Raw genomic sequence first — 24442 nt, 5'->3', positions numbered from 1 at the left:
GGGTGGTGGGGCCGGGCGGGACGCTTCTTTTGGGTTTGGACTATAAGCTGGCTAAGTTGGCGCTTTGTTTAGACATGAGAAATCCAATTACGGCATTTCTGTACGTGGAATTGCCCGTAGCCGTCTCGATTCATAGAACTGTACCTTTATTATAGTTTTTGTCGTTTGTTTTTTTACCTTTTGTCTAGGGTCAAAGTCAGAGTGGTGGGCACGGTCCTGGTGGTAGCAAGAAGGACGACAAGGTAACTGAAACCCTAATAAATACCTGCAGAGTGAGCTACGGGGGTGATGCTACAGAGCCTGGCTGCGATTGGCTTTTAAAATGTACTTTTAAAAATTATTGTTGTATTTGGAACTGCATAAAGTTATGCTCTTGCTGGCTCTGATGAAGGTCTTTTCTGGGTGTACTTGGAGAAAACAAGTGTTGTTCATAAATAAAAAAGGGAGCTTAAGAGAACTGAAATTTCTTCACAGTGGCTTGTTTTTCTAAAAAAGAAACAAACTATAAATGTGGCAGGGTTAGGAAAGACTAGTTGCCTTCAAGCTGTCACTTAAGGAGCTGTTGTTGGCTTGGAAGTGACATTGCACAATGATCTGCAGTAGGAGTGTGCTTCAGGCTGGGGGACATCAGGGGCCTCCCTGGTCTCCTTTGGAAAAGGAAAGTTCAGTGCACATGGCAGGCAGTGTCTAGGCTGGGAAGCTGAGTGTGTCTGAGTCATTGACTGAAGAGCAGCAGGAAGGTGGGGATTCAATACTTTGCTCATTGTCTCATCTATTAGTTTTGTTTGTGATTTACTTCAGGCTTGAGCTTTCTTTGTCCTATATTCATTGAAAAATGGCAGAAGTTTAAATTAGAGACATGAAAAGTAAGCAAGAGAAAGAATTTTTGAACATTCTTGAAAAATAAGAGTAATGTTTCTTTTGGGCTTCTTGCTACAGATCATAAAGTTTTGTTATGAAGTCGTTCACCTTGATCTCTTTTTTAGTCTGTGCACTTAACACCTGTGTGTATTGCTTACTTGTTATTATCCTGATTTTTTAAATTGAATTCTTTTTATGAATAAGGACAAGAAAAAGAAATATGAACCTCCAGTTCCAACCAGAGTGGGGAAAAAGAAAAAGAAGACCAAGGGACCAGATGCTGCCAGCAAACTCCCCCTGGGTAAGCATTCTGCCTCCCCTGCAGAGCTGTGGACTGGCTGCTCCTCAGGGAGCACAGAGCTCTGCTCTCCTCAAGATCTGCCTCTGTGGAGATCACTAACACAATGCCAAATGTAATTTTATTTCTAATTAAGATAAAAAAACCCTCCACAGAATAAGATTATTGTTTTGCAAGGTGCAGCCCATGAACTGCAGGTAAGAGACAGAGAAATTGAACTGAGTGAAAATGCAGGGGAAAACATTAAATCTGTTTTTTTGCCTGGAGTTACAGTGGGACAAGTAAGGTACAAGTTACAGTCAGGAAAAGAAAGCAGGATTTCTAGTAATGAATTAGTAGTTAGTTGGTACAATGTCAAACTTGTTCTAAAGTCCTGTGGTTCTGCTTTGGTTGCAGTGACTCCCCACACACAGTGCAGACTCAAATTGTTGAAATTGGAGAGAATTAAAGATTACCTCTTAATGGAGGAGGAGTTTATCAGAAATCAAGAACAGATGAAACCTTTGGAAGAAAAACAAGAGGTGAGGTTTAAGTGAAGTGTTATTACTAATGTTACAGTAAATGCTTTTAATTAATATGAGCTGCTTCATATCAGAGCAGTGGAAATAAAGTACCAGCAGTGTGCAAGTTGATGCAAACATATCAGGTTTATCAAATTCCTTATTAATTGGCTAAATTGTTTTAGCCCTAGCACAGATCACTACAGATGAAGGCATGGGAGTTTTTTGTTTGTTAATGCTCAAAGTACAGCTCACAGATATCCATCAACAGAGAAAGAAGATTCTAGTTATTCACATCCACATGATTGGTGTCTGTAGGGTGGGACTAAATTAATAGTGGGTTTTGTTACTGACCTCTCTCTTTTTGGGGCAGTAGAACAATAGGAAAGATGGGTTCTGCTATATTCTGTCTGAATTGTTGAGCCAGTGTTGTACAAGAATGTTTTTGCCTGTGTTCAGTTATTTCATGGATTTTTTTTTCTGACAACAGGAGGAAAGGTCCAAGGTGGATGACCTGAGAGGAACACCGATGTCTGTGGGTACCTTGGAGGAGATCATTGACGACAACCACGCCATCGTGTCCACATCAGTGGGATCAGAGCACTATGTCAGTATTCTGTCTTTTGTGGACAAGGACCTGCTAGAGCCAGGCTGCTCTGTTTTGCTAAATCATAAGGTGAGTTGTTTTTATAAAATCAGGTTTCTTACAAGTTCTTGTACTGTTTTTAACTAGCTTTCTTTTTCTGAAGACCACAGGAGAGAGAATGCTATTTATTTCACACACCTAAATAAATGGGCATAGGGATTAGACTTCAGCTTGTATTAAAATGCTGCTTGCCTTGTTTGACAACTCTCAATTCTTGAATTAGGTTCATGCTGTGATAGGAGTCCTGATGGATGACACAGACCCTCTAGTGACTGTGATGAAAGTAGAGAAAGCTCCTCAAGAAACCTATGCTGACATTGGTGGCCTTGACAACCAAATTCAAGAAATCAAGGTATTCAGTTGTGCTCATTTACAGTTAACCAGTAACGTAACTGTTGTGCTAGGATTGAGAAGGGAAGCAGCAGGACTGGCTGCTGTTCCTGTAGTGGTGTCCTTTATCTTTCAGTGGTACATTTCTTCATTAGACTTCACTAGGCAGACTCATGGAACTCAGTTTTTTAAGCGGGTCACCAGAGTCTGTGTGCACAGGAACCTTTCACAGTTGCTCAAGAACCTATAGAGCCCAGAGCTTATAAAATCTCTCTAATAGCTTATTACTTTGCAACAGGTAAAGTTTCAGTTGTCGTAAGATGTGAGTTAAATTCTGCAAACTGCTGAGGCTGTTTTGAGTGTCTGATGCCGTCCAATCTAACTTAAGGATTTAGTCTTTCAGGACAATTGCTTGTTTTGTTTTTGCATTTGTTTGTTGTTTGGTTGGGGTGTGTTGGGTTGGTTGGTTTTTTCTCTACCAGCAGAACTCTGCTGAACGTTGTTAAAACTCAGCCCTTTTGTTCTGGGTAGGTGTCTAAAACCACAAATGCTCTTAAAATCGATGGTATCTGGTAACTCTTTATAGAAGGCACCCTTTCATAACGAGTTCCCTGGCCCCAAGGTCGTCCGTGGCTGATTGGGGTTCAGGAGCTCCAGGGTTCTAAATCCAGGATGGTGCATTGAGGATGGAGGAGGGGGAATGTTCACTGCTGCTCTACCACACATCAGGTGGGAACAATAGGAAGACTTGTGCAGATGGAGTAGTTGTCTGCCTTACAATTGGAGGCAGCAGAGAGTCATACTGTTTGATGTGTGTCTTGTAATCAGTTAAGTTCTTTTTGCTTTCACTGCTTTCATTATTGCTGTTTTGAAGATCCCTACAGATCTCTGTTGGAGACCACTCAGTCTTACAAAAACATGTTTTTCTTGTGCTTCAGGAGTCTGTGGAGCTTCCTCTCACCCACCCTGAATATTATGAAGAGATGGGTATAAAGCCACCCAAAGGAGTCATTCTGTATGGCCCACCTGGCACAGGTATTTTACAGTCAGTAACACCTGTGCTGAGATAATACAAGTTAAATAATTTACACTTGGTTAGCATTTAAATCATTGCCAAGTCTGTCACAAATTTCATACAACTGTTTTGTTAGGGCACTTTTTTCTGCAAACTAATCACAACATTTCTTTCCAACTGAAAATAGGCAAAACTTTACTGGCCAAAGCAGTGGCAAACCAAACATCAGCAACATTCCTGAGAGTGGTGGGCTCAGAGCTGATCCAGAAGTACCTGGGGGACGGCCCCAAGCTGGTGCGGGAGCTGTTCCGTGTGGCCGAGGAGCACGCGCCCTCCATCGTCTTCATTGATGAGATCGATGCCATCGGCACCAAGAGGTGCAGTGCACACGATTGCCAGGGCAGCAACAAACACAGCTTTACAGAAACACTGCTTTTGCAGCTACACTGAGACTCACTTTCTTTGCTCTGCTATCATTTGCGTAGACGGTTTTGGTGTAAGCTTTGTAACAAGTAACACTTCAAATAACTTCCATGGAAACACAATATATCACAGCCTTTTCATTCTAAATAGACATGACAGAGACAACCTCTGTTCTTTGTTACATGGCAGCATCTCCAGGAGAGTCTGTCAAAACCAGAGAGACACTGTGTATATAGGATTCTCTAGCTGCCAGTCCATATACAATAACTGGATTCAGTGATCCAGTGTTACAGCAGAATATTTAATACAGAATATATCCATTTGTTGTTTGCCTCTTGAGTAGGTGGCTAAATACTTCTGCTCTGAGAGTATTTTACAGAAGGTTACATAGTGTATGTCATGGAGAAGCGTTGCTTGTGCCACGCTAAAGTGTTGTTCAGCCCATATCCAAACTGTATCACTTTGAAAATTCTGTAGGTTTGTTGGAGCTGTCCAATGCAAATAGTCTGTAAAGTAGTCAGTGTTTTTAAAATAAATAAGATGGTAAGAAAAATACATGTTTACTACAAGGCCACCAACCCAAAGTGCTACCAGCCCAAAGTGCCAGCTGCTGCCTTAACTATGTAGTACGTGCTGTTAAGAATTGGATTTTTTCCTTTTTATGTTGATTTTGTTAGGTGGGAAGAAGATATTTCCAAATAATATAACAAACATGGAAAAAAACCCCAGATCTCCTTCACATGGTGGTTGTTACATTCCCCAGCTACAAGAATAGCTCAGTGTCTCTTTACTTACCTATTTGTCACAACGTGATTCTGTAAATCTGTGTTTTGTTTATATGGATAAACATTAATTTTTTAATTTAAATCTCTTATGGAAGATTACAAACAAAATACCTCTCTCCCACCTTTGTGCCAGTTACTTAGTGCTTTTTCTGAATGTTTTTTTCTAAAAGGTATGACTCAAATTCAGGGGGTGAGAGAGAGATCCAGCGCACAATGTTGGAGCTGCTGAACCAGCTGGATGGGTTTGACTCTCGGGGGGATGTTAAAGTTATCATGGCTACCAACAGAATAGAAACACTGGACCCAGCCTTAATTAGACCAGGTAAGAGACTTCACTACTGTGTATGCTTAAGCCACTTTGCTCGTGAAAGGACTTGTCATAACTGGACAAACACAGGCTGGCAAAAAGACTGCAAACTTGTTCTTATTCACCATCTCATCTATGCTGCTGCATCTGTTGAAATCAGAACCTGTTCACAAGCTTCTAAATAGGAGAAAAATCTTTGGAAGAGAAGAAATGTCTTAATTCCTTTACATAAACATAAACAATATGAATATTTTTCCTTTCTGTTATGATGGCACAGCCATTTAAGTAGTTGTTAAGCAGGCTGTGTGCAGCAGCAGCAGCACACCTGCAGCAGCTGGGGAAGGCAGGGCAGCACCACCTGTGTTTTGGGGCTGAGAGCCTAGGCTTTACCAGAGACAGCCTGGATCCTGGTGCAGGAAAGCAGGCTGCTCCTTACTGACCTGGCACACTCCTGCCTTTTGGGGGATGAGTGAGGGAGACATGTTGAGCTTGAGCAGGCAAAGGAAGTATTTTTAAATGGCCACTAAAAATGTACCAAAGCATAGGATATCTGTGGTGTCTGTTAAGTTGGTAGGTAGAAAATGACAGAGAGATGAAAGGAATAAGCTGAAATACCTCCATGGTATGAAGTTGCTGACGGATGTGTTTGGTCTGGTTTTGTCATCACTTAGCTTTAGACCCTTCAGCTCAAACCCAGTGCTGTTGGAGTACAGAGGAGATAATACTGTGCCAGAATTGAAAGTGATAGTCTGACCTTGCTTTCTACTCCAACACATTGTGGCAGGAAGAATCATGGAAATGTTCAGGTTGGAAAGAACCTTTCAGGTCATTGAGTCCAACCATTGAGGTGTCATGGCCAAGTCCACCACTAAGCCACATCCCCAAGAGCCAATTCTACACCCCTTTTGAGCACCCAGGGATGGTGGCTTCACCACTTCCCTGGGTAACCCGTTCCAATACTTGACAACCCTTTCCATGAAGGAATTTTTCCTAATATCCAATCGAAACCTCCCCAAGTGAACTTTAGGCCATTTTCTCTTGACCTGTTACCTGCGTGAAGAGACCAAGTCCCACCTGGCTACAGCCTCCTTTCAGGCAGTTACAGAGAGTGATGAGGTCTCCCCTGAGCCTCCTTTTTCCAGGCTAAACACCCCCAGATGTTCCTTCAGGTGTTCCTCACAGGACTTGTGCTCCAGACCCTTCACCAGCTCCATTGCCCTTCTCTGGACATGCTCCAGCACAATAGTTACTGCCAGTTAAACCCTTCAGGTGTTCTTCCTGCTGTTTCCAACAGCTGCATGCAAAAAACCTGAGACTGAACTTCTCTTTTGCACAGGACGTATTGACAGGAAAATAGAGTTCCCTCTGCCTGATGAAAAGACGAAGAAACGAATCTTCCAGATTCACACGAGCAGGATGACCTTGGCAGATGATGTGACTTTGGATGAGTTGATTATGGCAAAAGATGATCTCAGTGGTGCAGATATTAAGGTCAGTGCACCGTTGTTTATACTTCAGAGCAAAAATCAAGTCTCATTTTTGCTGCATCCAAAACCATTGCCACCTGAACTGTTTGACAATTTTCTGTGCACACATCACCGAGGGACAGTGGGATGGTTTAAAATACCTTTTATGAGTACCAGGTACTCTGCTTTACAAATGGGAAATTATCAAAATCATAATTGTGAGGTAGCTTGTGTTGGTAAAATTTCATATTCAGGTAACATAGGTATGAAGTAGCAAAGTAGAAACTAAAAGGAGAGTGTGGAATCTTGTGCAAGGTATCTTAAACAGTACTTAAGACAGTACAGGATAAATAGCATTTTTAGGAACTATGTTGCAAGGCAGATAGAAATGCAGTTGTATATTAGGAAGCTTCAGCGATCCTGTCTGCTTTTTTAAAGCAGCTGGAGCCCTTGCTAGAGTTCCCACACTCCTGAGCTTAAACCAACATGACACAACTGTCACCTCCCTGCAGAAGGATCACACAGCTGGATGTGTCTGTCCTTGCACAGGGAAATTACTGTTGTTAAAAGCTGCCTTTCTGTCAGGGAAGCATAACTCTTGACTAGGTCTGTCCTTTCGGACAGCTGGCCTGGCTTTATCCAGCCCGCTTCAGTGCTACAGAACAGTATCAAACTTTAGAATGTAGATTTTGTTAACCTGCCTCACTTCTACAGTTACTGCAGCAGTAGGAAAGATGCAGCTGCCTTTGAGGGTGTGGTTTGAAGGGGTTGCACAGCAGGTGTAACTATTCTTGCTTCCTGTGTTGCAGGCAATTTGTACAGAAGCTGGATTGATGGCTTTGAGGGAACGGAGAATGAAAGTAACGAATGAAGATTTCAAAAAGTCTAAAGAGAACGTTCTCTATAAAAAGCAAGAGGGAACCCCTGAGGGATTGTATCTTTAAGTCATTGGTCTCTTTGAGAACTATACAGAACTTTCTGTGTTGGTGAGAGTCTTGTGTAATACCACACAGCTAGTTTGCATTCATGAACAGGTTAAAAGCTGGTGGGTTGTGGGTTTTCAGTCAGTGTAACTTTTCACTTCCCAATAAAACATTTATTTGAATTGAACTGTTTTGGTGGCAAAGCCCTGCTATTTACATGAAACTGTCTGTTGTAAAGTGCTGGTGACCCAAGTGCTTGTCTCAGTGACCCACACCATGCAGGTGCTCCAAATCTTATTCCTCCTTGGGCATAGCAGTCTCTTACAACTACTCTAGTACTGCTGTTGTTCTTGATTACCTAATATCTCTTTTTAGGAGCTAACTAGGACAAGTGTCACTTTTGAGTAACCTCAGTGTCATCAGTCTTTTATACATGAAAATCAATGACAAGTATGCAACCGTGAGTAACAGTGAGATAAACTTTAAAGGTACTCATCTCTAGCACTTGCAACTTATAAGGGCAAGATGGATGCTCATTAGTTATCCTACCTTAAACATCTAAACATGTTTGGATAGGGTACTTTTAAGATTAGGGTTTATAAATTTGTTTTTCCCAAAAGGGTTTCAGTTCATTAGATAAACATCTGAAAAGAGCCAACAGTAGGAACAGGTTCAAGGGCCCCATACTGCCCAGGGCAGGATGTGCACACTCCTAAGGCACCAGCCCCAGTGCTGGAGGTGCAGGGTCTGGCATGCAGCAGATGTGCACAGAGAAATCCCAACTACATGTGCCAGCATAACCTTGAATTCTTCCCCCTGGACAATTCTGTTGCCTACAGCTCCATTCCCATGGGGCCAGGTGTCCACTGGCTCCATTGTAGCCATGCAGGCACTACTTACCAAGTATCCTGTGTAGTACTCTTCTGTGAAAGGCTTGTTAAGTTCTAAGTAATTAATTTCCAAATGTTGTACATGTGATCTTATATAAAAGTTCCACATGCAAACCAGTTATGCACTGTGCAGTCTTTGTTCTGGAAACTTTCTGTGGGAGCAAATGCAGGCCAGTAACGGAGAGTGGAGAGTTACACCCAGAGCAATGCCTTCACTCACTGCCAGTGCTCCAACAACAATGGCAGCAGCAGGGCCAAGAGATTTTATTCTTCTCTGTAAAAATTGTGTGGCTCATTGTTAAAAATGAGCCCTACGGATGAATGGAATTCTTTATTTAATCTGGATGACAGAAATCCTGAAATAGAATTTTCATCTGGAGCTAGAAAAACAAGTTTTATTACCCATTCTTATAAACCTTAGGAGATCTGTCTCCTTGGAAAGGTCACAAAGAGCTAGGAATTTTTTAGCACTTTCTAATCATGGCAGTTGATCGCAGTTGCTTGAGGGGCTGAAGAGCTTTATGACATGCATGGCAAGCAAGGCACTTTTATTAGGGACATGGCTGTTACTGCTGCCTCAAAGCAACAGCCACAAAGAGAAGGGTTCAGCTCCCTGAAGAACAGCTGCATTGCATTAAATGAACCCAAGGACTCTGTTCTAGTACCCTGTCTGCCACCCCAGGAACAGAAAAACACGCCTTAGAAAATTCAGCTCTCAGCTTTTGCAGCAGAATTTAACTGCTGCCACTTTTGCCAGAGTTTCTGAACTTGACAAAAGTAATAAATATCAGGAGAAAGTGAACAGCAAGCATATTCCCCACAAGGACAGGAAAGCTACTGGGGACTGAATTAAAAGGCAGGACCTGCTCCAGGAAGCCTCTGACCATCAAAAGGAAGGAAGCAGCCCAAGTGCTGCTTTGGGAGAAACTGCTAAGGAAAGGACTTGGGCCAGGATGCATGGAAGAACAGAAAAGTGATGGATACAGAAGTCATTGCTGCCATCACTGTCAGTTTTCGAATGTGACTGCAGCCAGTACTTGTTAATCTCATCCAGGCTCCCTGTACCACAGAAGGTTGGACCAGATGATCTTTCAAGGTCCCTCTCAACCTGGGTTCCACTGTGACTCTAAGCAGCAGCATAATCAAGCTTCTCCCCCTCCCCCTTTCACAGCTTTAGAGGAAATGGCATTCTGGGATGGCAAAGAATTAACAAACACAGGCATAATTTGTCCTGTCACTGTGCAGGGTACAGAGTAAATGCTCCCTCCAATTCAGGAGCTCTGTTATTTTTGTAGAAAGTAAAGATTTAAAAAATAAACCATATTTTTCACAATGACTAACTGATTACAGCAAAACCAGCATCACTTGCAACTACATCAATATTATAAGGCTCTTCAGAAGTGCTGTAATGCCATTTAAAATTATACATATTCCCTGCAATATTTAAAATAATTTTGCAAAGGAATAAATGAAATGCAGCCTGGACTAAAGTGTATTCTCTCTTGTACCGTGGTGGCAAACCCAAGCTAGGAGTTGTATGTCTTGGTTCAGACACAGTTTCATGTGTAATAGGATTCTCCAGCTGGATTGTCCCAAGTGCTTTAGTGCTGCTAGTGACAATTAGTTTTCTCATGAAAACTGTTTGAAGCAGTTTTGGGTATTCTGTGGCTGCAGGTGTGTACTTGTTTCAGATGAAAATCCAGTTTCTGAGTCCTTGGGTCTCAAGAGTGGGGATGCTAAACAATCCTTTCCATGTTTCAGCATGTTCTGCTTTACAAAAGAAATATATAACATAACTGTATCTGTAAATTGTTACCATATTTCCTATTACTTCTCTAGGAGCTTGCTAAAAGCCCCATGGACTATAAGCTGCTTTTAAAATAATCATAGAAGACTATGCCTTCCTGTTGAGAATCAAATACAGATCAAACCTCTACTTCTCTTACAACAACTGCCTGGATTTGAGTCAAAGCCAGTAATGAATTACAAAAATTTGTTTAGAAGTGAGCTGCTTAGGGATGCATTATGGACACATTTTCATTTTTAATACACTCAGTTCTATTTTTAATACATAAAAAACAAGTTACTTTTCAATTTTCAAATATTCAGGTATATTTTTCAGAAAGATTTACATTTAAGTGGTCATCTGTCAGAACATATCAAAATAGGTGCCTGCTCAAACAAAAATTTAGCTTTTACAGTATATGTACAGATGTAATGGCTGTTTGACTTGGCAGTTGCATATGCACAGCCATACCATGCTGAAGGAAATTACTGAAGTCTGCCAACTGGAGGACAGTGGAGCATCCATTTGGCAGATGTTTATTTCCTGTGCTGCTCATCAAGCCATAGTTGGCATGTACTGAACCTCTAATGAACTCTGGGGAATGTAATTTCAAACAATAGAGGAAGAAATGCAGGCAACTTCCAACAGGAGGCTATTTAAAGAGGCTGTCCTTCTGTGGGAGCCAGCAATGCTGCAGAGAAATGGATCCATTATTAAGGGCAAAATGCAATTCCTTGATTCCAGAATACTTGCAGGTAGTAGAACTCCATTTTGATAGGAATTTATATAAAATATTTAACAACAAAAAAATGTCAAGTACATAGTACCCAAGTCCCAACAGAGTTCCTGTATGAAAATGGATCTAATTGTTAGTTTTGGAAGCAGCTTCTGTTCTTCCAGTAGCTTTTAAATCTCCAGTAGTAGATCCAGCTCTTCCATAGGCACCCGCACTCTCAATTCCTTCTCAGTCATTAGATCGAGCGTCTCCTGCAGATCCTCAGGGAAATACTCGACTGCATCCATGTAGAGCACCTGGAAAGACAGCAAGAACATTTTCTGTGCTACCTTTCTAGCAAGAAACACAGTATAAAGTACGTAGACAGCAACCACTCTGTAGCAAGAACATTAAGAAATACCATGTGTTATTTAAGGTAATAGGAACTGAATTAGCACTCCTTCAGTGACAGCCAAGTAGATGTTTAATCAAGTCTTCTCAAACTTGTACTGAGAAAATTTATTCAAAAAGATAAAATGGAGGTCAAGACACTGGAGCATTTGCAGCAAATACAGACATTACCTGAGGAGTTGCAGGTTCTCTCAATAATTTTTATGTATTATTACATAAATAAATTTTTATTTAGCTATTTATTTCTGATACTCCCATGCTCATGATAAAAGTCTGAAAGACTCAATCATTTCTAGATCACAAAGAATTTCTTACTGCTGTGCCTCAACACACCTTTCTGTCCTGAAACACAAACTGCAGTGACTATTGATCATGCTTCCATTTAAGATACATCTCTTATTTTCAGAAAATCCTAACATTACTTCCTCAAAAACCTCTCCTTTCATTTGCATATAACTTCTTACAACAACTACTAAAGCTAAACTTTTTTTTCAAATACTGAACTTCAAAAATTAAAGTATGATGACAAGTTTATCTGTTTTCTGTGCTTACCTTTGCCCAAGGACAGTTTTGAAGAGCTTTATAAAACAATCCTTTACTTTTTTCTTTTTTTCCTAGTGAAGCCTGTGTGATAAAAAACATTCATACTTCAGTGCAGTAATAGCAGAAATACTGAAACAATTACTTCTGAGACAAAGAAATGACTGCTGAAAAGCTCAGTGTTCTTCTGCTGAGAAATCATTTTTATTATACATTGTGGTAGCTATGTATTTTGTCAGGTTACACTCTTCAGATGTCTTATGGGAATTTCAAGGCTTTACTTGTAAGATAAGGAAGAGATCGAGGACTCTCAGCTATTCAAAGGAACCTGGACAGACCAAGAGCAGAACATGGTGCTTTGGCCACTCCTCTTGGCTTGGGATCAGATGCAAACTTGCTGATGGTACAGACTCTCTGATCATCCAGATTATTATTGAAGATGTTAAAGGGCACTGGTGCCAGTGTCAACCCCTGGGGTGCAGCACCTGTGGCACTGCAGCAGGAGTTGATGCTGCTGACTACAAACCTTTGAGCCTGGCAGTTCAGCCAGATTCCAGCCCACATCCCTGTCCATTCACCCAACCCATGTTTCATCAGCTAAGACAAAACAGACCTATAGAACTTAGGATAATACTGAACCATCACAACTTCTATGACTTTGTCTGAAAATTTAAATGTTTCTGATTGATTTTGCTTCTCTAAACAATGCTATTCCAAGCTATTACCGTATTTGCCTCCATCTTATTAGCATCTAGTAAATACTCCTTCTTGTTCTTGTGGAAATGGTATCTTCCATGAATGAGGCACTAGTGATAAAATACATAATGGCTGATCTTTAGCATTTGTGCATACTGGGGTGTCATTATTAGTTTGTAAAGAATAACAGTAATTCAGTTGTACATTCCTACATACAAAGTTGTACAAAATATTTACAAGCATTTATTTGTTTAGAAATGGTCACAATGAACAGTCCCACACAAGAGATCTTCTCAAACACAGAGCAAGATTTCTTCTCCTGCCTCCTCTCTATTTCACAGCCTCCTGACTGCTGATCCCCCTCTAACAACTTATTACAACACCAGGGGACATGAACAGAAGAGTAACCCTGGGGAATGGAAGTTATTACTTGAGTGTTTTCATCTTCCATATTGTACTTTGGAGAAGCAAGAAAACCAAGATGGCAAAGCTGACTATATGATTTTATTTCTGTACTTCCATGGGGAACTATGGAACAAACAAACATTATTGCTTTTCAGCACTAAACTGCAATGCCAGTTAATGTAACTTTTATATGCAGCTTTTAAGAATCAAAAGACTGTCAAAATTGAAGGCAAGTTACAGAAGCTATAGCTATATTTTGCCTACCATGCATTTATTTTGCATATGAACTGCACCTCAAGTGTTGAGGGAGCTGGCAGATGTCACTGAGAGGTCACTCTTGACAATCTTTGATTGATCACATCAACTGGGAGCAGGATCCAAAGACTGAAGAAAGTAAAACATCACTCCTGCTTTCAAGAAGGGGAAGAAGATGTACCCAGTGAACTACAGGCTGGTCAGCCTCACCTTGTACCCTGAGAAAGTGACAGAACAGCTAATGCTGGAAACCATTTCCAGGCATGTGAGTGAGAAGAAAATCAGCAGCAGACAGTGTGAATTCACTAAAAGTCACGACTGAACAACTCAATACACTGCCATGATGAAATGACTGGCCTGGTGGATAAGGGGACAGCAGTGGACATTGTCTATCTGGACTTCAGCAGGGCCTTTGATACTGTCTCCTGTAAGAGCCTCCTAAATGAGCAGTTTACAAAACAACTGGATGCACAGACAGTAAGAAAACTGTCTCCAAGAGGGCCCAGAGGGTGGTGATGTGTGGAACAAGTCTGGTCACAGGTCAGTGACTAGCAGTGCCCCTGGTACTGTTGGGACAACTCTCATTTAACACCTTTGTTAATGATCTGGCTAATGGTGCACAGTACACCCTCAGCAAGCCTGCAGACCACACAGACCTGAGAGGAGTGGCAGATACACCACAGGGTCACGGTGCCATCCAGAGGGATGGCAATGGCATGAAGAAATCAGCTGACAGAAACCTCCAAGTTCTACAGAAAGTGCAAATTCCTGCACCCAGTTTATGCTGGGGTCTACTCCACTGGAAAGCAGCTTGACATCTATTGTTATCTCAGGACATACTTTTTATCAGTGTAAGATGACAGACACAATGTCTGCATCTATATTAAGACTACACTGTCAAAAGCTATTACTCCTAATCCACATGAATTACCTTTTCCTTAATGTTCCCAACAATAAGGAAGTCAAATATATCACCTTGCAAATCACAGAGGCATGGCAGCATTTAGTGTTCATTTTTCTAAGCAGTACTCCAGCTGTGTTTATGAGAATTCCAAATATGGCAAAACAAAACAGATATTTTTCTTCTTACCATAAAGTTCAAATACATTCTCCATAGCAGTGGACAGTGGGTACCATTTTCACTCTGAACTGCATGTTCAAACAGAGCTACAATCCGATTTGTTAATCCAGTTTCAGGAATAGTACAATGTATTTCACCAACATCTGCCCTGAAACACAGAGAACAAACAACAATCCTTTAAACCCAAGCCAGGGGACCACATCTGGGTAAGAAGGGGTAAAGAACAATGCACTGCCTCTGTTCACAGCACCATATATAGCCAGGTTTTTTGTAATGTGTGCTATAAACTCAATGTTATAAACCAGATTTTTAGCACTTGCTAATGCAATCAATGCATTTCTAAACAGGAAAATTAGGAAAAAATATAAATTCAGTATTTTGGTGAAAATTCATATAGTATGTTCAAAAATAATTTCTCTTTGAAAATAAAATTCCACTATCATATGATCTTAAAACATCTTAGCCTGCTTCCAAGATAATTTATCATTCTAAGCTTGGCAGAGCAGGTCAAAAGAAATTCAAGTGCGGATGAACACATCTTCTGGTGCCCAGGCAAGTTTGTTCAAATTTACCCATCACTTTTGTAAGGCCATATACACTGGTCTTCGATCAAGGTCAAAATTACAACTCTGGATTTCAACCACAATTGTAACAGTAATTTTCACCCAGAGATTCAAATTCCCTAAGTTCCAGGCAGAACACAAAAGCAGGTATATAGCTTTCACCAAAGCACTCGTTTCCTTCAACAGCTGATACAGACTGGCTTACTTTTGATGCTTGAGCTTGACAAAACAGACTGGAGCACTGATGGCAACATCACTTGTCTGTGCATGTTCTCTTAGCCTGCCAGCTTGTTCCACTCTCCATTAACACCTGGCTCCCAACCTATCTCTTTTTTTTCATGTGTCTTTGAAATAATTTTCCCTCTCATCTTAACCTTTGCCATGAGGGAAAATTATGTAACCTACTCTGCATGAGTCAAACATTTGAAGCCTTGTACCTAACAGTGACTTAAAAACATTCCTGATTTACCCTTTGTGCTCATTTTTTCATCTGAATTCCATGCGCTTAAGGGGAAATACAAACCAGAATATGAAATAGTCAGACACAACACAGACATTTTCTTATTTTGTCACAACATCACAAAACATTAGTTTTATGCATGACTGACAGGCCACTTATCTCCCTGTTGCAGTAGTTCAGCTCTGCTCTTGCAACACCCAACTTTCCCTTATAAATGTAATCTATAGGAAAGGCTTTGCTAGCAGTGAATAATCTGGAAAGAAACTCAACCTCACTGAGAACATAGTTCTGAAATTTTCAGTTCCAAGTAACAATAATGAAAACCTATCATGTTAGCCTGAAATCAAAAGTAAATCAAATCACAATCCTCCTTTACATTTGGTGGCTGTAGAATTCTTATAACAATTTAGGAAGACACAGACTAAGAGTTCAGGAACGTCACTATCATGTCTGAATGCCTGTTGCCAGCCTGCAGCAATCAAAGCAGTGGATGCACCATCATTTCAAAGTATACTGGTAATTGTGTAATTTCATCAAGTGTGAATATTGTGAGCTTACAGCCCTGTAAAACTTCCAGGGAACTGTTTCCTAGATATCTGTTGTCATGTGCAGACACAAACAACCAAGCTGTTGATGTCACTGCAGATATGGAGGTAGCAGTGGATAGGCAGCTCCAAACAATGAGAAGACCACAGTTAAGAGACTGAGCTCTATGAACTTGTACCTTGTTCCCCATATCTACCCTTTCCTCCTTTCTCAAAGGAGGAGCAAAAAATCTGAGCCCAGACCACTGTGAATTCATGGAATTTCCAGCCTCTTCTACCTAGTAACAGCCCCATATAAAAACTAAACTCTCAAGGACTCACTATGGAAACAGATCTGCCACAACTGTATTTGTGATTCAGGAGTAAAGTAGGGCAGCCAGCTCAGGCAGAAACTGCAGCATAGCTCTGTATTATGCTCTTTATTGCTGTAGTACTAAAATGCAGCAGTTTCCAAGCTCACACTGTCTATCCTGGCCATCTAAGCAGCTTTAGTTATTTAAAAATTCCTTAAAGAAATGTGTATCATCCTGATGCTAGTAGCAAGTAATCAAACTCAGACACAATCTGCCTCAGGAGAAAGGACATAAGGCCTATCACCCAGGGCTTTTATTCTGTTCAAGATTCTGCCACTGAGTCCCTGAACAAAAAACCTCCAGCTACAGCTGGAGCTACAGCTCTTGCAGCTACAGCTTCTTCACCTGCAAAATGAGAACTGTGAGAGCATTTTCTCTCCTCTGTTGAGTGATTAGACAGATTCAAAACAGCATAATTGCAAGGAGCTGCAAGGTGTTACCTCTGGACCTTCTCTGTGAGCTTTTTTCTCATCTGCTCTGCTTGGATTGCAAACAGCCATGGCTCTAAAGAGTTAGTAGACCTTGTGACACTATCAAAAAATCTTCGTGCTTTGCTCGCACTGTGAGACTTCCTTTGGATGTGGATGTATGACCTCCAAAGGGACTGGTTGCTAGGATACCGTTTCAGAGCCTCCGTCAGTGCCTCTCGCAGGGGATTCAAAGGATAAACACCAATTTTCATGTGGAATCTCAGTAAATTTGTATGCAGCAGTGTGACAGCTTCAAGAGCAGTGGGAAAATTTAGAATGCCAAAATTCTCTCCTGTATTTTCACATTTCTGTGAACCAGAAACTTCAAGTTTTTCTGAAGCCTGCCTATATATTAATACTGCAGCATCAATCCCAACAGTCAAATACTGAAACAGTGCATAGCAACCAACCAGGTTAACCAGCTGATCAGTATCATTGACCTGATCCTGAGCAGAATCTGCTGTTCGACTTAAATAATCTTGCAGTGCATGCTCATATGTTTTACGGGCTTTCAAGACATTCACAGGTGACACTTGTCCACTATAGGGCACAAAAGGTCCATTTTCAGTCAATTTGGTCAATATATGAACAGCACGAGAGGTGACAGCTCCTTCCATGCTTTCCAGCAGTTCCACTTCCAGCTGAGCGTACAGCAGGCTGAGGCTGCAGAGCTGAGCACTCTTCAATCCTCCTGTCCCTGCTGTGCAAAGAGCTGTGTCAAACACCTTCCTGGAATCATCTGTGTTACCAAGCAGCCACTCCAGGTAGGCATAGAGCTTCCACAGAGAAAGGTTGTTTCGGTTGTCAGGTGCTTTAAGGAAATTCTTGGCCAACTTTTTACTTTTCCTCCCTTGTGCTTTTAGCTTCTTTTTCTTTTTCGCTTGGAGACACTGAATTACCTGCAGAGAAAAATAAACAGAGTATATTTTGAGAGAGATGGAAGCAGAAAGGAGAAAAAAGCCTCTCACAGCATTTTTTATAATATAATTGCAAAATTATATATTATCATATAATAATATTTATGCAAAACTTCAAAAAATAGTTTGCTACAGGTATGCCACTCTTTAACACGCACTGAAGAGAACGGGGTTTTGGTTTTCTTCTTTTTCCCCCTTGTGTAATCTTAACTGACATTTCCTGATTTGAATACTTAATCCTGCAACTTTCCTCAAGACTTTTAAAAATTCAATATAAACATTATTACAGAAGAAAGCCACACATCACAACATTGATTATATGCAGACTCCTCATTACCTTAGATATTTCATACTGTAGCCAACAAATGGCCAGGTTAGATTTTTCCTTTCCTGTAAATATCTGGGACAGAACATGGAAGACATTCTGTATGAACTCCTCTCCTTCTTTGCAGTGGCCTATCTGATGTCTGCCTCGTGGCATTGTGTCCATATGACCAATACTGTTGAATCCAGAAAGTGGAAAATCAACAGAAGTCAGTGGTTTATCATCATAAAGCACACTGTCAAAGATGTTATTTTCATCCATGGCAATATAGAGACTGGAAGGAAAGAGTTTACTTGTACACGGTACTCCCAGGAATTGCAAAAAAGAGTACAAGAGTTGATGTTGAAGCTTTGGATTAGAAAGACGGATTAAAGATGGTCCAAGATCATCAAATAACACCTAAAAATCCAAATTAAAACAAATTCCATTAATTTATGCAATCAAAACCAGCAAAACTTCATGCAATTAAACAATTTTGCAATTAAAGAACTTTTTCAAATCAATAGTATTTAGAATTACCATTAAATAGTATCAAAATGTCATTCAAATTAAAAATGGACAAGTTACACAAGCAATCTGTTTTCCAGTCAGACTGTAAATTTGCTATCAAGAGATTTCTTTGCCTGGGAACAACAAAGACCTCCACAGAAAACTTACAAAATGAAGGTCTGGAAGACTTTATACATAGGCCTTTTAACACATTCAAATTTGAAGACCAATGTCTGACTTGACCTATTTCCCAAGGAGTAAATAATATCAAGCTATCTGACTTGAAGGTAATGAAACCTTTGTTTATTTAATGCAGATCTCTTCTTAAACACATATTTCTGTGAGATTTCTCCACACAGATGACAGCAAACACAGACTATTTTGCCTGCAGACTTTCCAAAGTTTACCATGAGCATCCCATGGCTTTCAGGAGCCTCAGCACAAAACCTCAGGTAAATCTTGAATTTCAAAGAAAAAAATCTTTTTCTCAAACAAAGAAAAGTATTATTCTTCTAAAATATCTACAAACACGGCAATGAATTCAAATTAAAGTATAACTAGTCTTATCATCTCCCCTTGTTCTATTTTATCACAATGACCTGTCTTTCTGGGTCTTCACAATCTTCTTCAGTTTCCTTTTTGGTTTTGTCTGGCCTCCAAGGTAACCAGTGCCTTGCCTCCCGGGAATATTCAATATCCAACCAAATATGCCACTTGGGAAGAGTTTTATCTTTTATTTCTTGATCTTCATCTATGTCTTCCTCATCCTCATCATCTAAAATCAAGTCAATATATACACACAAGATTATTAATGAAAAATTATCCCACCAAATCCAAAGGCCAGGCATGACATACACTTTAACTACTTTAACAATGGAAATAAATATAGTTAATAAAAAAAACACACAAGACTTAGCTGAGATTTTCCACATCACAGTTCTGGGTTTTGACACCAACTCTGTAATAGGAAGGTAGGAAGCTTCCAAACTTTTAGAAGTTATGAATCAGTGTCAGCACTCAAACTTTTTCACAGAGGAGAAGAAAAAACACTGACAGGCTGTGGAGCACTTTTATCAACAGCAACTTGCAAGCAACAGCCAAGAGTCAGTCATCCTTTTGTGCAATTTGCAATTTACATTCTTCACTTCATACCTGACCATAAAATTTCAAGTATTCTCTATCAATATTAGTGTGCATAAAACATTTTGAGAAAACCACCAAACATAAAAAATGGTACCTTAATATTAAACACTGCAAAACCAGTTTGGCCATGTTGCTTTTAACAAGTGGCATTTTCAACATTTTAATTAATGTGCAGTTGAAACAACCCACATAGTTACACACACACACACACACACACTCCAAAGGACGTGCTTAACCACATCCCACTTTTATGATAATCTCTCTGGACTACTGGATACAATTACCATATTTTTCCTCTGACAGTAATATATTAATTCTGTGCAGAAACTGATGAGCACCTACAGGTGAAGGGAAAGCTTGTAGAGGTGTTTCTTTTTTATTGCTGAGTGAAAAAATTGCCCTCAAAATTTCATGGTTGCCTGCATTATAAAAATCAAGCTATTTCTACACCACCTCCAAATTCTTGATCCTGCCATTAACTAGGTGAAACACTCCCAATCACAGTTCTTCTTAAATTTCAGGTAAAACAAAGAGGTGGTTGCAAGATTTTTGCTCTCTCTATATTTTTGTGATCAATAGTATCCCCTTTAGTCAGCAACTCTATAAAAAAAGACAGCATTTCTATAATCTAATCAAAGTTTGAAGAAACCTGACAGTTTTTAATGAACACACTTAACTGAAAATCACACCTGGACTTTAGGGGTTGACACATATGGGGAAACCACTGGTATATACTGGAGCTGCCCAAGATTGGCAGTGGTCCTCTTCTCTATACTGAATCTTCTCAATTTGTGAACAAAATGCCTAGAGCCATCAAAAATAAAACTGCTTAACTCAGTTAGGGGCCAAGAAATTCCATCTTAATCCAGGGACAAGGGAGGCACATAATTATCTTTCAGTTCCTTTGTTTACTAAAAGCAGACCCAAACTTGCTTCACCAGAGTTGCTACAGCAGGAGTAGCAAAAGCAAAGACAGTTCATCTTTGGTCAGACACATTCTAGCCCTCTGCTTCCCTGCAAGCTATATCTGCTTGAGAAATAGTCCTTGACATGAAAAGAAGCACTGTAGACCACAAGACAAGGTGAGCCTAACCAGCAGGGAGTGTTTTCTGCATCCCTGCTCATCCAGAAGCACTCCAGCCAAGTGAACACACAATTCCTTCATTTGCTGCATCACAAAGTGTAAGGAAATGTTTTCCTCCTATTTTAGCTATACCTTTGCTTGAGAAACTGAAGTCTGATTCTAGAAATAGAATCATAAATCTATGTATCCTTGAAGCAACTGTCATCTAACAATATAATCCCACTTCACCTTAATAATATGGTGAAAGGGTCTTAAGGGAAGCAGCTTCCTCTCACTTTTTTGATGGGCGTGACTCTCCACCAAGTACTCACACCTCTGGCTTTTCCAACATGAAGAGCAGGCTATGCCATCTTCCTCTAATTCTCACTGTAGGAAGGGCAACAATGTTCCATAAACAATATCATACACAGAACATTCAACACCTGCTATTCCCTGTGAAGTATGATATGCATTATCTTGATATCAGTAAATATTTTTTAAAACTTGTATGCAAAACCATTACAAGAATCCGATTATAATCAAAATGTTTAGAAGAACATATAGACATACAACTACACATATTGAGACACACATACCAGACTTAAGAACAACCCAGCCACCCTTTTCCTGTTGGTGCATCCATGCTTTCCAGCCTCTTGCTCCTTTTTCTCCAATTCGTGGCTCTCCACTATCCCAAAAGGGTTCAAAGAATTCCACCTATTGTTTTTGATAGGACCAACCAAAACAAAACATATAGAAAAATAATTTTTACTGTTGTGCAGACATTATCTCTGTCAACTTAGGTTTCCCAGACCCAACAAGCATGTATTTGGATATAATTTCTGTATCTGAAGACTTTGTTAGATACTGCTTGAGATTTAGCAGGCATAACTGAGTACTTCAGTTACAGCTGTGGCACATAAGGACTGTCATCAGCTCTTCTCATAAAAATAAAGATTGTTTTAAAAGATAAAAGGCTTTAAAGATAGCAAAATACTTTTGTGCCTACAGTCCTTTATAGATCTTTCAAGGATAAAGATCCAAAGTCCCTAAAGTGTGGCTTTCAGAACCCAAAACTCCCCTCCTCCCTAAGTTCTATGGGACCATGAAGAATTTGACTAATGGAATGATAATTCAATCACACATCTATGGTCAAATAAAAATGTTACAGTTGCACATAAATATGATTAGACTAAAGACAGAAGAAAAAGATCCAAAAGGACTTTAATCCTTCAGGTTTAAGGATGGCCAAAAAGGTCAGGGCGCTTTCCAGTGATTCACAAGTTCAGAGTTCTAGCCCTAGTGACTTTGTCATTGCCAGTATGGAATCAGTCATCTCTAGATTCATCAATTCCTCCTCTGCTCTGTGTATCCTAAGCTCTAATGACAATCTCTCACCTATTAAATGCTTCTGCTGTTTACCAGCCCTTGGCTTGCACATTGAGATGTGACTGTTAATACAAATATTAACAAAAAAATTTACTCCAAGAAAAACCAAGCACCGACACATGAGAAAATTCCAGGCTTACAGCAAACTGCAAAATATAATTCTGCTCCTTGTGCATTTATTCTTTGCTGCAAGTGAGAAAGTGAACTGTGAAAACAGTACAGAAACAAGTAATTCCAGACTGAGTCATAACACTTCTGTATGACAGCAGAATGTGCAATCAGCTGTAAATCTGGCATTTTCCTGTTTTCAAGAACTGCATTTTCCAACCTAAACATGGTCCTTTTGAATCAAGGTTCCTTTTCATCCTGCTCTAAGATTTTTTAAATACCACAAATGCAGTTTTTCAAATGACTGAAACTGTAACTACATGTATCTGTGCAACTACTCCATGATAGCTATGACTGAACTCTAAATTTTAGCTCTTTAAGAAGACAACCACTATTTTTTAACCTGTAAGATTGCTCCATTTGTGGGTAACAGTATTAATCAAGAGAGCAAGAACTGGAGCCCAAGTTTCTGGGAAGACTGTGAGGCAGTGCAGCAAATTTAATTTTTATCCTCTACAGTAGCCCAGCTGCCTAAATGGTGGCCTCTCTACCACTCATTAAAAAGGAAACAGTTCCTAACAGTTCAGTGGGATAATGCTACTGGCATCTAAATATTAACTTCCTTATTATTAGTGGGGTGCATGTGCAACAGCCTCCTGAACAAATTAAGAGAGAAAGTGATTTAGTACTTCAACATTTACCATTATAAGCTGAACAGAATCTCATGGGTCAAATAAAAGGCACTTGAAAGCACAGAAGTGTTCCTAATGTAGCCATCAAATTAATGGAAATAGGTAAGAGAGAATCTAAGAAACTTTGGCAAAAACTATCTGAACTGAAAGATTTGATGTCCTATCAGCTCTCTCCATCACCAGTAACAAAACAACAGCATTTTGGGGGAAAAGAAGCAGGGCAAGTGCTAGCTAGACACAGATATTGGTCAGCTAGGTCAATTTTTTCCATTTTTAATTACTAAAAAAGATATTAAATGACTGGTTATCACACTTCTATTATATACAGTAAAAACAGCCATTTGGCCTGTAGTTCTGGAGGACCCACCAGCATTTTTTCAATGCAAGCATCACCTTGAAGAACCTCTAAGTAAGCTGTTATCCAAAATATTTCCCTATGGCCTTAAAAATTCATCAACATTTTTCTGGTACAGCATTTTCTGTAATACATAAAGACACACACCCATTTAAATGGAAATTGCTACCTGTCCCCTTGTTGGCAGATCTTTTACACTGTCAGGTTTAAAGAAGGTGAAGTCAATCAGAGCCTGAAACAAAGACACTGCTTTCTCAGAATGGCCAGCCTGTCTCAGAAAGTGGCACTGCTGAATAAATATAGCTGTAAAGAAAAGAAGATTAAATTTTAGTATTTCAGATTTTGTTGCAAAGTGTTTTATTACAGCCCACGAATATAAAAATACATACATGACATGCTGTAGAACATAATTGTTTTGGAACAGTATCAAAATACAGACCATGGAGGGTAACCAGCATAAATGCATGTCAAGATGGTCACAGTTTAATGAGCTTTAAGACTGCTCACTTTAAATGTGCTGAAGACATGACTTTTTATTCATGCCATACATGCAATGTCCTTACTGGTGCAAAGGTGGACACAATGCTCTGCCCTTCACTGTACCAACATCTGTCAGTGTGTCACAGCCCTCTTTGAAGATGCTGGGTGTGATCACAGTGCACACAGGAGGTGATGACAACAAAAATCCTTTTTGTCGCAGTTTTGCATGAGATATTTACATTGATAAAATGTTAGCAATATATAATTTTCATTCCAATTGTCATTCCCTTTTTCTGTATGGAAGACCTGAGTTAAGAGATGTCCAGTCTTCTGGTCAATACATTACTGCTTAAAAGCAGGGAAAAGCCCTATCCCTCACACTTCAACAAATTATTTGTCTAACCACTGCCATATCCCTACTGCACACTGAACTTCAGTCTCAGCTTGGAAAGGGAAGCAAAGTCCCGGTGTTCCTCTCCATGTTTTGCAACAAGAGTTGAAGAAATAACAGGTATTATCAACACCTCCACTATGAGGCAGCTCAAGGACATTTCAGCGATACTCAATCACTCCAAATGACACTCCAGTCTTAACACAATAGAAGCCATTTAAATCGCTTTAAATCATAACAGACTTGCAAAAAACCCTACGCTCATGAAGACTTTATCACTGACAGCTTAGAAAACAGTAAAAGAGTTCTTTAAATACTACTGTTCCTTCACTAAACACACTGTCTTTGGAGGGTTTTAGGGTTTTA

General features: G+C 39.9%; 2 protein-coding genes across 2 annotated transcripts in view; one reads left to right on the top strand and one right to left on the bottom strand.

Annotated features, from left to right (window-relative positions):
- Positions 1 to 96: 96 nt before the first annotated feature.
- Positions 97 to 7745, top strand: PSMC1 (proteasome 26S subunit, ATPase 1). Its single transcript, XM_031065093.1, has 10 exons — positions 97 to 242; positions 1066 to 1162; positions 1556 to 1680; positions 2150 to 2335; positions 2529 to 2657; positions 3574 to 3670; positions 3838 to 4027; positions 5029 to 5180; positions 6502 to 6656; positions 7441 to 7745. Exons 3-10 carry the CDS (start codon positions 1621 to 1623, stop codon positions 7573 to 7575), a joined length of 1104 nt encoding a protein of 367 aa, XP_030920953.1. The 5' UTR covers positions 97 to 242; positions 1066 to 1162; positions 1556 to 1620; the 3' UTR covers positions 7576 to 7745.
- Positions 7746 to 10463: 2718 nt separating this feature from the next.
- NRDE2 (NRDE-2, necessary for RNA interference, domain containing) overlaps positions 10464 to 24442 on the bottom strand; it is a 48700-nt gene continuing 34721 nt past the window's right edge. The window contains exons 8-15 of the mRNA XM_031065953.1: positions 23375 to 23508; positions 21258 to 21378; positions 19055 to 19230; positions 17979 to 18365; positions 16695 to 17623; positions 14343 to 14481; positions 11909 to 11980; positions 10464 to 11262 (exon numbers count right to left, since the gene is read on the bottom strand). Of these exons, the coding sequence (XP_030921813.1) occupies positions 11137 to 11262; positions 11909 to 11980; positions 14343 to 14481; positions 16695 to 17623; positions 17979 to 18365; positions 19055 to 19230; positions 21258 to 21378; positions 23375 to 23508 (2084 nt within the window). The 3' untranslated portion in view covers positions 10464 to 11136. The remainder of the gene's footprint in view (positions 11263 to 11908; positions 11981 to 14342; positions 14482 to 16694; positions 17624 to 17978; positions 18366 to 19054; positions 19231 to 21257; positions 21379 to 23374; positions 23509 to 24442) is intronic.

The sequence above is a fragment of the Geospiza fortis genome, unplaced genomic scaffold (genome assembly GCF_000277835.1).
Source record: "Geospiza fortis unplaced genomic scaffold, GeoFor_1.0 scaffold54, whole genome shotgun sequence".
Classification (NCBI taxonomy): Eukaryota; Metazoa; Chordata; class Aves; order Passeriformes; family Thraupidae; genus Geospiza; species Geospiza fortis.
The sequence above is the reverse complement of the archived record's forward strand: the minus strand, read 5'-3'. Positions and strand labels throughout refer to the sequence as shown.

Bases quoted from the DNA above. Each gene is read 5' to 3' on its own strand.
- PSMC1 (XM_031065093.1), top strand. From the start codon at position 1,621: ATGGAGGAGGAGTTTATCAGAAATCAAGAACAGATGAAACCTTTGGAA. The intron at 1,681-2,149 runs GTGAGGTTTAAG...TTCTGACAACAG, and splicing joins CTTTGGAAGAAAAACAAGAG to GAGGAAAGGTCCAAGGTGGA. The intron at 3,671-3,837 runs GTATTTTACAGT...AACTGAAAATAG, and splicing joins GTATGGCCCACCTGGCACAG to GCAAAACTTTACTGGCCAAA.